This window comes from Pithys albifrons, chromosome 1 (genome assembly GCF_047495875.1).
Source record: "Pithys albifrons albifrons isolate INPA30051 chromosome 1, PitAlb_v1, whole genome shotgun sequence".
NCBI classification, from domain to species: Eukaryota; Metazoa; Chordata; class Aves; order Passeriformes; family Thamnophilidae; genus Pithys; species Pithys albifrons.
The window spans coordinates 74,169,671-74,182,787 of NC_092458.1; the positions used below are offsets into that span (position 1 = coordinate 74,169,671).

At 42.4% G+C, this 13,117-nt stretch overlaps 1 protein-coding gene across 2 annotated transcripts in view; it reads right to left on the reverse strand.

The window, feature by feature from the left end:
• The window catches only part of ARHGAP42 (Rho GTPase activating protein 42), a 144,948-nt gene extending 133,027 nt beyond the window's left edge, over positions 1-11,921 (reverse strand). For both annotated transcript variants that reach the window (XM_071555245.1, XM_071555239.1), the window contains exon 1: positions 11,471-11,921. In XM_071555245.1, coding sequence (XP_071411346.1) covers positions 11,471-11,624 — 154 coding nt within the window. In that variant the 5' untranslated portion in view covers positions 11,625-11,921. The remainder of the gene's footprint in view (positions 1-11,470) is intronic.
• Between the last annotated feature and the right edge of the window lie 1,196 nt (positions 11,922-13,117).

Consider the following 13,117-nt stretch of genomic DNA (forward strand, 5'->3'; position numbering starts at 1 on the left):
GAACTGCCAGAAAGTTGCAGGGGGGAGAAAAGGTGCGATTTGCAATGTTATTTTAGTAAGTTTAAGATGATTACAACTCTTAGGGAGATTTGGAATCTGCTGCATTAAGAGACAAGAGTAAAACAAACTGAATCAACAAAACAGAGAATTACATCATTGCTGTGCTGTGGCAACACAAGTAAAATAGAAATAATTACATTTTAACCTGCTGCATTTCTTCACACAAAAGGCACAGAACAAAAGGAGCAGAATTATGTACAGTTTTCAATACTGTACAAGAATATAAAAAGTAATTCTTAAGTTGTATGGAAGGAAAAGAAACAAACAGATTCTGTGAATGTGTGGGTTAAATTTACTTAGACCAGAGACTAACTTGTCTTGGAGTACAGGGAAAAAAAGAATGGTGAAAAATTGTACCTGTCGGAAAACTCATAGTTTTTCACTTCCCATTTAAACCTGAACAATGAAATGGTAAAGAAATTTCTTTAACATGGTCTTAACATTTTCCTCTCCAATCCTACAATCTGGGGATAAATAGAAGGTGATAGGGCTCAGATGAACATCCTATCAGTTCCCTTCCCCATGGGAAAATTAGTTATGTCATACTGGCTAGGGTGCAGCTGATGGCATTTTCACCCAGCTAACCAACAGAAGCTACAGCTTAAAGTGCAAACTCAAAAATTCTGCATGAGTTTCTACAGGAAACGTCTCAGCATACAAAGATTTGTTATGTAAACAGGAAATTTACTGCTGTGCCTAAACGCCTCTTCATAAAATGAAATATTTTGGATTTCTCATTTGACCTTAGGCTCTCAAACAGCATGAAGATGCAGAAGCCCTAAGCCCACATAGCAAAAAGCCAGCCATACCGACTATTTGTGAGAAAACTTCATTAAGTATCTCGCCAAGCTTGCATTTATGCCTACAAGAATTTCCTTGGAGACACACTTCCATTTTTATTTATGTCAGTGCTGTCTATTTTCCAATTAAATCAGTCATGGTAGCAGATGAAAAGCAAGGTATATATGAGAACTATGAGAATTTTAAGATGTTTGAAGTACTTTAGATAACCTATATCTCAACAGGTTAACAAAGCTAAGCTATTAACCCCCCTTTCCTGACATTAAAGATCACTCATAAATGATGGGTTTGCTATCTTTACACACTTGTAAGACAGAAATTTGAACTGAACATATTTGTTAAGTGCTTCTATACGTGAAAATAAAGGAAGTATTACCATCTTCAATTGTTTGGTTTTGTTTCAGTGTATATTTGCACAGGCATGTATGTACACTAAAATAAGCCATACCATCCAGTAATCAAAACTAGGAAGGGAAAAAGAAAAAAAAAACAACAAACAAAACCCACCCCATCAATTCCCCCTCAGAAAACAAACAAACAACAAAAAACTCCAGACAGACATCAAAAACATCCCTGCCTCCATTTCAAATCACAATGATGATACTAAAATAAGGAGAGTAACAGGAGGAACTCTCTGAGGCCTCACTTGAAAGCATTTTAAACATGAAAAACATTAAACTGTAAAATGACTTAAGGTTGTATTCTTCTCAGATTTCAAAGCTTCACTTATGCATGTACATTCAAGTAATGTAAATTGAAGTCTGGAAAGCAGAACGAAAACACTTCTTTTTGAGGCAAGAAAAAAACCACTTCGGTCAACAAGCCTTGCTACCCTGAACAGGAGTTTCAGGACTTAATACTTCAAGTCCAGAAGGTATAAGTGAACCTGACTGCATCTTAGGGGAAAAAAGTCCAAACAATTTAAGAGCTTCCAGCAATGAACAGGCCATTAGTCTAAGGAAGTATCTTACTAACTGCAGCTGCAGGTTTCTAATATTAATTTTTGTAGCTTCTGCAACACTTGAATCTTTACATACCTTGGTCTCTTAGAGAAGCTTCCCATCAAGATTTTTTTCTGTGATATAAATGCATCTTTTAACTTCTGCTTCTGATTAAGCAATGGCAAAAAACCCCCCATATGCTTTATGGTGTTTCTGGTTTTCAAGGAGCTGGAGCATTTTCCTATGCTCTTCAAACGTTCCAAGAGTGTTCTCTGTCCCTTCACATTTCAGCATTTTCCTGAAAACAAGCAGCAGGACCAGACTCAACTGGTCACCCATAAAGGCAAAAAAATATCCATACACCTTTCAAGTACAAAAAAACTATACTTGCAAACATCATACATTTCTGGTATCTGGCAGTCTGTAAGCCCATGTTAACAATGCTCATGGATTTAAAACAAGTTTATACAAATGGTGAATTCCAAGGAAGCCAAGTTCTTGTGTTCTCCCTACCTGCATTCTTCCTCATCATTTGTAAGCAAAGTTACAGGCAAATAAGGCAAGACAGAAAAGGCTGAGAAGCTGAATGGAATGGACTTAAAAAAGAATGTAAACTTATGAATGGCAATGGTTCCAATGTTCCTAAGGCCTTGACAGCACTGGTAATCAAGGAAAACTTTGGAACACCAACATGTACCACCATAACACTGTAAATCTCTATTCTTCATTTAAATAGGACCTACACTTTTAAAAACTGCAACTTTTAAGAACTGATCAGGAAATACTTACGCTGACACTTGGCCACTTGAAATCAAATTATTACAGCAGAAAAAAAGGTAAAAATACATCCAGTTATCTGTTCTTCGTCTTTACTATGAAAGCCTACCCCATGTATTGCTTGTTTTACCAAGGACTTGTGCTTTTTTGCATGGTGGTGAAACAGTAGCACGGGTGAGGACTTGGGGAAGAAGAGTGAAGATTATTATTATAAGTTGGTAATTCTCCAGAAGCAACCAGGTTCTTGCCTAAGTATTTTTTTGCAGAAAGTAGCAGGATGAGGTCATCATAAAAAAATTATATCCTTAACAGAAGTCTGAACAGGTCAGCTGAGTGACCACCCCATCTAGGACATACTGTAAAAGAATTAAAGAGCTTTGCAGCTTTTAAATAATTTATTCCCCTCTTTGTTTCATAGATTCACTTGTCCTCATCAACAACAACAAAACAATTCTCAGTCATCAAATGCCTGCATGGCAACTGATTGTTAGAAGAGGAACCAAAAGCGTTCTCTTCCGAAGACAGAAGCACTGTAAGCACTATGAGAAGAGCTATACTATTACATTGCAAGGGTTTGGTAGAGGGGGAGGAGGGCTGTAGAGGTGGCTTCTCTGAGAAAACACCAGCAGCTGACCTCATGTCAGACACAATTGGTTCTACAGGATCAAATCATATACTCACAGAATACCAGGTTGGAAGGGACCCTGAGAATCACCTGGTCCAAGTTTTCTTGGCAAAATCACAAACTGATTCTCCTTATTGTTACTTGTTTTATTTTTCATTATGTTTATTTGACTGAAAGGCTCTTTAAAGAAGGAAAATAATCCTATTGGAGATACCAACTTTCATTTACAAAACATCTTTCCAGAGAGAAAGAGTACCCTTGCACATAGACACTACAATCCAGATCTGACATGCAAACCTCTTCTTTAAGCAACCTCAATATAACAAGTAACATCAATGGCAGAATGAACTGTATGGCCTAGTCATTGCAGCACCTTGTATCATGCTTTGAATACTGAGCTAAAAGAAGATAAGACTTCTTAAGACATACAGCATTTCCGTACTGTTTTCCCGTGCCTGAACTATATTAAGCAAAACACCAGTGCAGCAACCTGTTTTAGCTTTTATGTCCTGTGAAATACAAGTTGAAGAATTCAGGAGAGGGAAGTGATTTAAATTGGTAACTTCTGAATAATCTGAAAAACTACACTGCAGCACAGTCCGGAGTTCATAACATGCTGTGAAATACATCTTTCTAATGAAAGTTATTTGCACTTCACAGGGTGCCAGTGGGAGGTTAGATTACTTCCCAATGGTACTTCAATTCCATATTAATATGGAAGAAGGTCACGTTAGTTTTCTTCAGTTTAATATTCACTTTGTTGCTACTGCTTATATGATCCTACGACTTTTTCACCTTTAATCATACACTTGAGGAACCACATAGTCAAAAGAAGACCATAAACATTGATTTCATTTAAGGGTTGATGTCCTCACAGAATATGATGAGGAAAGACTAATATGCTACTTTTGTTTTCCCTACTCTTACTTCTAAGCTCCTGGACATTTAAAAGTGAACTCAAAAAGGCTTAGAAAAGAGCAACTGAAATGACCAAGAAACCAGAAAAACTCTTAGAAGAGGATGAGAACAGCTTGTTCAGTCTAGCAAGATGATGTGATTACTTGCCAAGCAAATCCAAGTCAACAACAGTGCAGAAATGTTGAGTGAAAGGAAAATGAGCATAAACAAGTCTGAATTTCCAGAATAAATTTATTTTTAATGAGTTAGCCAACTCTTAGAGTAACAAGGTCTAGAACTGCCTTTTAGCAGAAACAATAAGAATAAAAATTGTTTTTAAAATGGAGCTTGACAAGCAGGCATTACAAGATGTAATACTAGCAGGAGACTAGATTTAATAAAGGAAATCCATGATACCAAATTCTCCTAAAATCCAAATTTATTTATAATTAGTTTTGGTAATATAGGAAAAAAACAGAAAGGCAAAGACACAGCACTGTTTTACTTATTCAGTAGAAAGAAGGACTGCATTGTACTCTGTATTTTTTGCAGAGGATGAATACAAAATTATTTACTATTACAGGAAACTGCAAATTGCTGTAGCACTTCTGCCCACGAAAACCCAAGAGATCTGTACAAGTTCAGTGACCACAGCATCATATTTTCCATTGTAGTAGAGACAATATTCACGAAGCATCTGGTTTCTTATTAATAGAATCATTTATCTTATTCATAGAAAATGAAGCACAGAGTAGACAACAAGCCAACTGTCCCATTGAGAAAAAGATTAAATTTGACCTTTTACAGAAATCAGTTCAAAAATTCTAATATAAAAAAATTCCACAATATTTTCTTAAAGCAGAACGTCATTTCATACGGCGTTTGAAACTGAAGCCTGCTCCTTTGGTAGCCTGACGTAATCCTGACAGTAAGGAAATTCACTTGCAGGGAATATGAGCTCAAAATGAAACATCATGTGATGACCAGAAAATAAGGTGCTCTGTAACAATCCACTACATACTAGTATTTGCTTTCTTCATATATTTTTGGCTAAAGATAATATGATACAGACTGCAGCTGCTTTAAACACTAGAGGAAGCAATTAAGATCCTTCTCTGGCCATGAACCAGCTTATTGTTGGTATCTTTACATGAAAGGCAGAACGCTGCCGGAACTGTTTTTGAAAGTTACGTCCATAATCCACAGATAAGGCAGACACCAGCAGAGGTTGTGCAGGACCTTACAAATGCCTATCAGAAGTAACGGAACAGTGAAGGAACAGATAACTTAAAAAACTAATGCCAGTTCCTAAGCTTCAACTTCCTTTTGGTGGGGAAAAGAGAAAATGTAGTGTCTCACTGTAAATACCAGCTCTAGGACAAAGGCTCAAGTAGGCATGATGGCTGTACATGTGCACCATGAAGCAGCTGTTGACTACTGTGAATGTAGTGAGAACTGATAAAGCTAGGATGGGTATCAAATCCTCAGAAGCCTTTTCCGAGCACTTTCTGCACTGTTTAATCCTCTTTCTAAGTAAGTAAGGCCCTGGGACTACTCCAGAACAACACAAGTTATGTGGTCCAGTTCAGGTAGGTGTTAGCATCATATCTATATGTATGGCCAAACAAGGTGAGAAACTTTTTCTTAACCTAGTAAGGGAATCGTATATTTAGGGACTAAGAAATACAAGCTATGTCTACATTAATAAAAGAGGATGATTGTTATCAAACTTCAGCAGTTGCTGTTCAGTGAATTCAGTCCTGCTCCACTTAGAATCTGGAAAAGACATTGCAAAGATAAAATCTCATAAAAATATGTGAGTCAAAGATATCTGGGAAAATGCATTTCTCTGGAAAGATACAAAGGGGGTTGGGGTTTTTTTTACATGAAAAAAAATTCCCCAAAGAGATAAAAAGATCATAGGTTCTTATGCTGTAATTTTGTTCTTTTACTTCTCCAGGCAACTAAGCCCCAAAATTTCCATACGTATAAACAGTTTTATCACTGTATTTTTATAGTTAAGCTTATGAGAGAAGAGAACCATCCCTGAAAACTGTATGCCAAACAGTTTAAGGCAGTCTTTTTCATGTGAAATTTCTATAAAACCGTGGTAAAAAATATTCCCTCCCACCCTCTGCAAAAGATGGTATTTCCAAATTGTGTCTGTTTGTTTGTTTCTCCACATGACAAGCAGTGAAATAATACCAGTGATTGCTACCGAACTACAAATTCCTAAAGATGTCTGCTAAATCTTATGTAAATTAAACTACAGCTCTGCATTACTGTTTGCATTATATTAAAACACTTTAAGAAGCATTGTATTACTTAAAACACTTGTAAATCTACAGAACTTCTGACCATTTAAACCCAAACTTACGTAGTTCTGATCTTTGAATATGCGAATTTGATAGGACTTATGATGGTGAGGGCCTCAAAACTCAGAGGAAGAAACTGAAGGGTTCTGTACACAGTGAGCCATAAGGGCACCTGTACAAGATGTGTGTCACTTTTTTCAATTGTTTAACACAATACTGATTCAGTAGGTCTATTATGGAAGTTAGAAGCATTCAAGTACTTCAATAAAGCAATTTCCAATGTAATCTATACGACAACACCCTAGACTAGGTTGCTTTACAGAAGACAACTACAGAGAAATTACAAAGTATATGACTGGCAAAGAGCACAGGAAAAAACAGACTTCATGGTTTAATTGAAAGTACGCTGGAATCTATAAGAAGGAAAAAATTCAGTTATGCTTTAAGAGACCACCTACAGCAGGACCTCACTACATAATGCATTTAAGCATATACACTTTAAACATACACCTGAAAATCTATTCAATTAGGTGACTGAAGAAGTTATGAAATCAACAGTTACCTAATAATCAAGAAGGCCACTTGTAACAAGAAAACAGTTTTTCTAAAAAGTTCTTTCCCTCCCCCCATTCATAAGCTAACAATGAAGAAACCCTCCTCCAGATGTACCAAAGAAAATTCCTTGTTTCTACTTAATTGTGCCTACACACAGTTAAATCTCTGTCAAAACATAACTTTTGAATGTAATAGAAACATCTATGATATCCATAAATTAAGTCTTTCAAGAGATAGTAATGTGTTTAGTACCTCAGTTGATCTGAAAAAGGAAGTGTAGTCAGGCAGAAAGGGACTTGGGGGTACTAATTGACAGGAAGCTCAACATGAGCCAACAGTGTGCCCAGGTGGCCAAGAAAGTCAATGGGATCCTGTCCTGTATCAAAAATAGCATGGCCAGCAGGACCAGGGAAGTGATCCTTCCCCTGTACTCTGTGTTGGTGAGGCCACACCTTGAGTACTGTGTTCAGTTCTGGGCCCCTCAGTTCAGAAAGGATATTGAGGGGCTGGAGCAGGTCCAGAGAAGAGCAACAAGGCTGGTGAAGGGACTGGAGCACAAGTCCTATGGGGAGAGGCTGAGGGAGCTGGGGTTGTTTAGCCTGGAGAAGAGGAGGCTCAGAGGTGACCTCATCACTGTCTAGAACTACCTGAAGGGAAGTTATAGCCAGGTGGGGGCTGGTCTCTTCTCCCAGGCACTCAGCAATAGGACAAGGGGGCACAGGCTTAAGCTCTGCCAGGGGAAATTTAAGTTGGAGATCAGAAAAAAATTCTTTACAGAGAGAGTAATCAGGCATTGGAATGGCCTGCCCAGAGAGGTGATGGATTCACCAGCCCTGGAGGTTTTTCAACTGAGATTGGACGTGGCACTGAGTGCCATGATCTAGTAAAGGGACTGGAGTTGGACCAAGGGTTGGACTTGACGATCTCGAAGGTCTTTTCCAACCCAATCGATTCTATGATTCATTATAAATACTAAATGTAGGACAAGACTGAAGTAGGCACTATGGCCAAACTGGACCACATAATCTATGCTGTTCTGGGGTACTCCCAGAGTGTTAAACATTTAGAAAGAGAATGAAACAGTGCAAAAAATGCTAGGAAAAGCTGCTGAGGATTTGATATCAACCCTCAGCTTTACCAGTTCTCACTGCATTCACAATAGTCAGCCGCTGCTTCATGGAACACAGTATTACAGCTCTGCAGACTACTTGGGAAAGTAGCACTCTTCAGAATTAATGTAGCAAAACCACATTCAAGTCACTGACCTTACCTTGGGACCACTCCAAATAAAATGCAAAATATTTGCATACTACGTTAAAAATATTTGTTCTACCTTTATTTTGGGTGGAATCTCTTACCAGGTATTTATAAACATTGCATTGTTACAGTAACTTCTTTGACATTTGATTGTGCAAATACTAATATTTTGTAACATTTGTAATACAGAAGTTTAATTCTACCTGAAAAACTATCCATATACTTCATTTTATATCTATATTTAGCCAATTTGAAAAAAATACAGTCTTTCTAACTGCATTAAGTCTCATTCACTGTCTCTTCTCTAAACATGCTTAGGGATGATGTGTTCCAAAACTTATTTCCATTGAAGCTCTTCAGCACAGTCCAGATCATTTAAACCCAAGAGAACTGATCCTACAAAACAATATGTAAATAAAAATCCCAGATCACCTGAAGAGATACAACATGATAGATAGTGCCTGGTTTTCTCCAGGGCTTGAAGGTTATTAAATATTCAAAGATAAAATCCTAAGAGTTCTTACTGAACTCAACTACTTCACAGTTGAATATTCAAAAACAATTAAAGAAACTTTACAAATTAAAAGCCTTGCACAAGTATTTTACACTCCACTGAGTTTGAAGGTGATTAGGAGTAGCTGGTTTGCTTAAACAACTCAAAAGTTCTGTGCTCTAGGGAACCTACAGTAGTGCTTCTTGAAGTCTCTACAACTGAGTCTTCATGGTATAAACCCTGGATTTTCAGTTTATTGAGGAAAATCCAAACATTTCTCCAGTTGTCCAAACATAGGAACTAAGGACAGTATCCTGTGGAAGGTATGGTCATGAAATTGGGATTAGAAATGAAAAAAAGGAGAAAGATTTCTTATTATACCAGACCAGATTTATTTTCCTAAGGTTAAAACACACTGTAATACAACACTGCAGAGCTGTACAAAGGATACAATAAGCATTGTGTCACACCTTTGAACTAAAAGTTTCAAAAATTTGGAGAACTTGAAGCACTCATTGCTCAAGATGGAAATACTGCTTTTAATCTAGCAAGGATTCACAAGTACTCTTCACAAAAATAATGGGATTACTCACTTCAAATCAAAGTTTCAATTACCTCTAAAGAACAATATTCCTTCTACAGCAGTCTATCTTTGACAATCTTAGAAGGCTTTGGCTTGGAAAGAGGTACTTCAAAGATCATCTAGTTCTAACTCCCCAGCCATGCACAGGGACATCTTTCACTAGAGCATGTTGCTCAAAGTCTGGCCTTGAACTCTTCCAGGAAAGAAGCATCCACAACCTGTCTGGATAACCCATTCCAGAGTCTCAGCACCCTCACAGGAAAAAATTACATCCTAATATCGAATCTAAACCAATCCACTTTCATTTGAAAGCCCTCCCCCTTGACCTATTCACTGCATACCCATGTAAAAAGTCCCTCTCCAGCTCTCTTGTATGGCACTCTTTAGTTGGATGAAAAGCTGAAGGAATTCTCCCTGGAGCCTTCAGTTCTCCAGGTTGAACAGCCCCAACTCTCTCAGTCTGTCTTCAGACAGCCACAGAAGAAAGTTGTATTTCTTCATATACCAAAAAGCAGTCAGTTTTCAATGCTAATCCAGGTCAAAAAAGTACCCATGTGGTACCCTAATCTATCATTACTATTTGTTCACACCATCTTACAGGATAAGGTTTGTAAATCGCAAGTTTTTACTCCTTAACACAAGCTCCAACTTCCTGTTACATGGAGAAAGCTTTTTTAGCAAACAGACTTAAAAGAAAACTAAAACTCAAACTTTTTTGCCTGGAAAGAAAATAACACCATTGAGTTCATACAGATATACATACATAGATATATACATATATATACATACAAGCACTGTTTCTATGTAATCTCATCTCTCATTCTGTAAGCATGGATACTGGAATATATTGAATTTAACATGAAGTCATGTAAGATGTTAGATTTGTACCCAGCTACTCATTAAAATCGAGATGTGTCCAGAAATACCAGCACATATATGAAGAAAGGTCTCAAAAAGAGCTGCTTTATGTAAATGCAATGCTGTAAATAAACTATAAGCAATTGATGCAGGAACAAGAGCAATTCAATCCTATTCTTGGACAAATAAAATCCTCAAACTTTTTACCTCCCAAGTAATGAGACAAACTTTGGGTTTATACTCTGGTTTAGCATCAGATAGGTTTCTTATGAGCTATGGAGCTCTTCAACACCAGTTCCCTGCCCACATAACAAGCAATGCTGCTACTCCTCACCCTACAAAAACTAGCATACCATACCTATACGGCAGATATTTTAAGGATTAAAGTGATTCTTTTCTTTGAACATCTCACGTTGCAGCATGAGATGCTGTCAGCTACTTCTCTGCTCTACCTGACAGGTGACAGAGATCCAAAGTGTCTTAAAGGCACAAAGTAAGTGGCAAGGAGTTACAGGAGGAGGACACACCAAGTGACACTCCTGGCAATTCCCAGCTGTTCACTTTATGCGCTTCAAAGCACAAGTGCCATTTTCACGCCCCAGAAACCTGTCACTGCTGAACTCACAGACCTTTAAAAGCACTACACTGCTCATGTTTATCTTATCTCAGAACCTTTAAAAAATACATAAAAGTTAATATACTACAAGAAGACGTGGGAGTATGGGAGGGGGGCGAGTGAGATATTTAAATTCACTTCAGTAGCTTCCTTTGTCCATTTACTGCGGACATCTTCGTCATCTAAAGACCCCTAATCAGCAGCCAGCGTCCCAAAACGGGAGCCCGGCAACACCCCATGCCCGGTGCGTACCGCGCAGCGACCTACACGGCGCCAGGGCTGCGGGCAGGACCGTCAGAGGTCCCTTCCCACCGCAAGGATTCTGTGGTTCTGTGACTCCAAGCCCGCAGCCCTGAGCCCGGGCTGCTCCCCCGAGCCCGGGCGGGACCTGCCCGCGCCCCGGCGGCAGCGGCGCCCCCGCTCTGCCCGTGGCCCCGGCGGGGAGGGCGCGGCGGGGCCCCCGGGCCGGGGCAGGGCCCCGCACCGCCCCCGCTCCCCCGGGGCACCCACCCGGCCCCGCCGCGGGCCAGGCGAGGCACAGCGCCGGGGAGGGAGGGAGGGAGAGAGCGAGGGAGAAGGTTGCGGAGGCGCCTTTCGGCGGCTGCCGGCAGGGGAGCCCGCGCCCGGCGCCCATTCAAACAAAAGAAGCCCCTTCTCCTGCCGGCCGCCCCCGACCCCGCCGACTGACTCACTTCGCAAGGCCCCGATGAGGAGGCTGCCGTCCTTAATCAGTTCCTTGATAAACTTGTTCGTCCTCTCCAGCTCGATCTCATGACACTTAAGGCGCTCCCTGAAATCCGGGCTGTCCAAGTAGGAGTCGCTGAACTCCAGCGTGGGCAGCCCCATGGCAGCGGTGGCCGCAGTCCCCCGGCCAGTGACGGAGGGAAGGAGGGAGGGAGGGAACGGCCGCGCAGAGGGCACAGGGCAAAGCGGGCGAGAGGAGAGGCGAGGCGAGGGGCGACTGCCGCCTGCCCGGAGAGGCTCCCGCCCCGCGGCACCGGCCCGCTCCGGCCGCTGTCACGCAGCTACATCGCTGCCCGCGCCGCACCGCGGGCTCCCAGTGCCGCTTCCGGCAGCGATCCCTCTTCCTCCCTGCCCGGCACGAACTCCAGCGCGAACCTCCCCCGTCCCGGCCGAGGAAGCCCTGCTCCTCCTCCCATGCTCACACGCCGGGACGCGGCCCGGCAGCGCCCGCCCCTCGCTCCCCGCCGCGCCCTCCGCGCTCTGCCCTCCAGCGGCGGAGCGGCCGCGCCGACCTGGGGGCGACTCGGGGGCAGTCGGGGCCGCTCGGCCCTCTCAGCGCCGGAGCTACCCTCTGCCTGTGCCCGGGGCGGCCCAGAGGAACGCGGGAAGGAGGATCCGCCACCGGGGCAGGGAGGACCAGGGGGGCATTTGGAAGGGTGCGCGGGGAGGAGGCGGGTTTATGCGTGGGGAGAGCAGCCTGCGGTGCCGGGGCAGGACGGCTGCCTGCCCGGTGCCTCCTGCCATGGCTGCGGGAGCTGGGGAAGCTGGGGCCGGGGCCAGGGCCGGGGCCGGAGCCGGAGCCGGAGCCGGAGGGAGTGCGCCTGCCCTGGGCAGATGTTCCTCGCACTGGGAGCGTGTGCGGGCAGCGCTCCGAGGGAGCGGGACAGCGAGGGCAGGGAGGCACACGGTAAAGAAATGTACGTATGGCCAGATTTCGCGAACGAAGATTTGGAAAGGGCTCTCTCCACGTGGGTGTGCCCTTCCAGCCTGCGCAGTGGATTTTTTTAGGTAAGGCACAGTGCACAGAACTGGCCGCACCGTTTAAGTCCTAAGGTCGCTCTGCCACGGCCGAGCGAGCTTGGACAGTGACAGTGAAGTACTCGGGACTGTCACAGCACCCGGTACTAACCCGGACTGACCCTGCTTGGCATCCGAGATGTGACGGGATTGGATGGCAGGGAGGCATTGAACTGCCAGGGGACGGTCCCCACTGAGACTCGAACTCAGGCCCTTGGGTTTCGGAGTCCAGAGTGCTCTCCTTTACACCACGGGACCGCTCTCTGGGTAAAGAAATAGAAGAGATAGAACCAACATGTGCTGCCATGGCACTCGGTTGCTGTGAAGGGGATACTCCTGAGCCAATTCATCCTAAAGAGGAGGATCGGGAAACTGCAAACCCGGTTACTGCTGCAAAGTTGTTTTCTTAAAATACGTGAGTGGGCTTATCTCAGTAAACAGAAACACTTTGGATGATTCTTGTATGTTTATCTGAAGTGGTTTATCCAGACACAGTGTGTCAGTTTGCAAGTATGTATACAAATGTACGTGGGGGTTTGAGAAGAGTCTCTGTAAACACACCTTCAACTCGGCAGTAA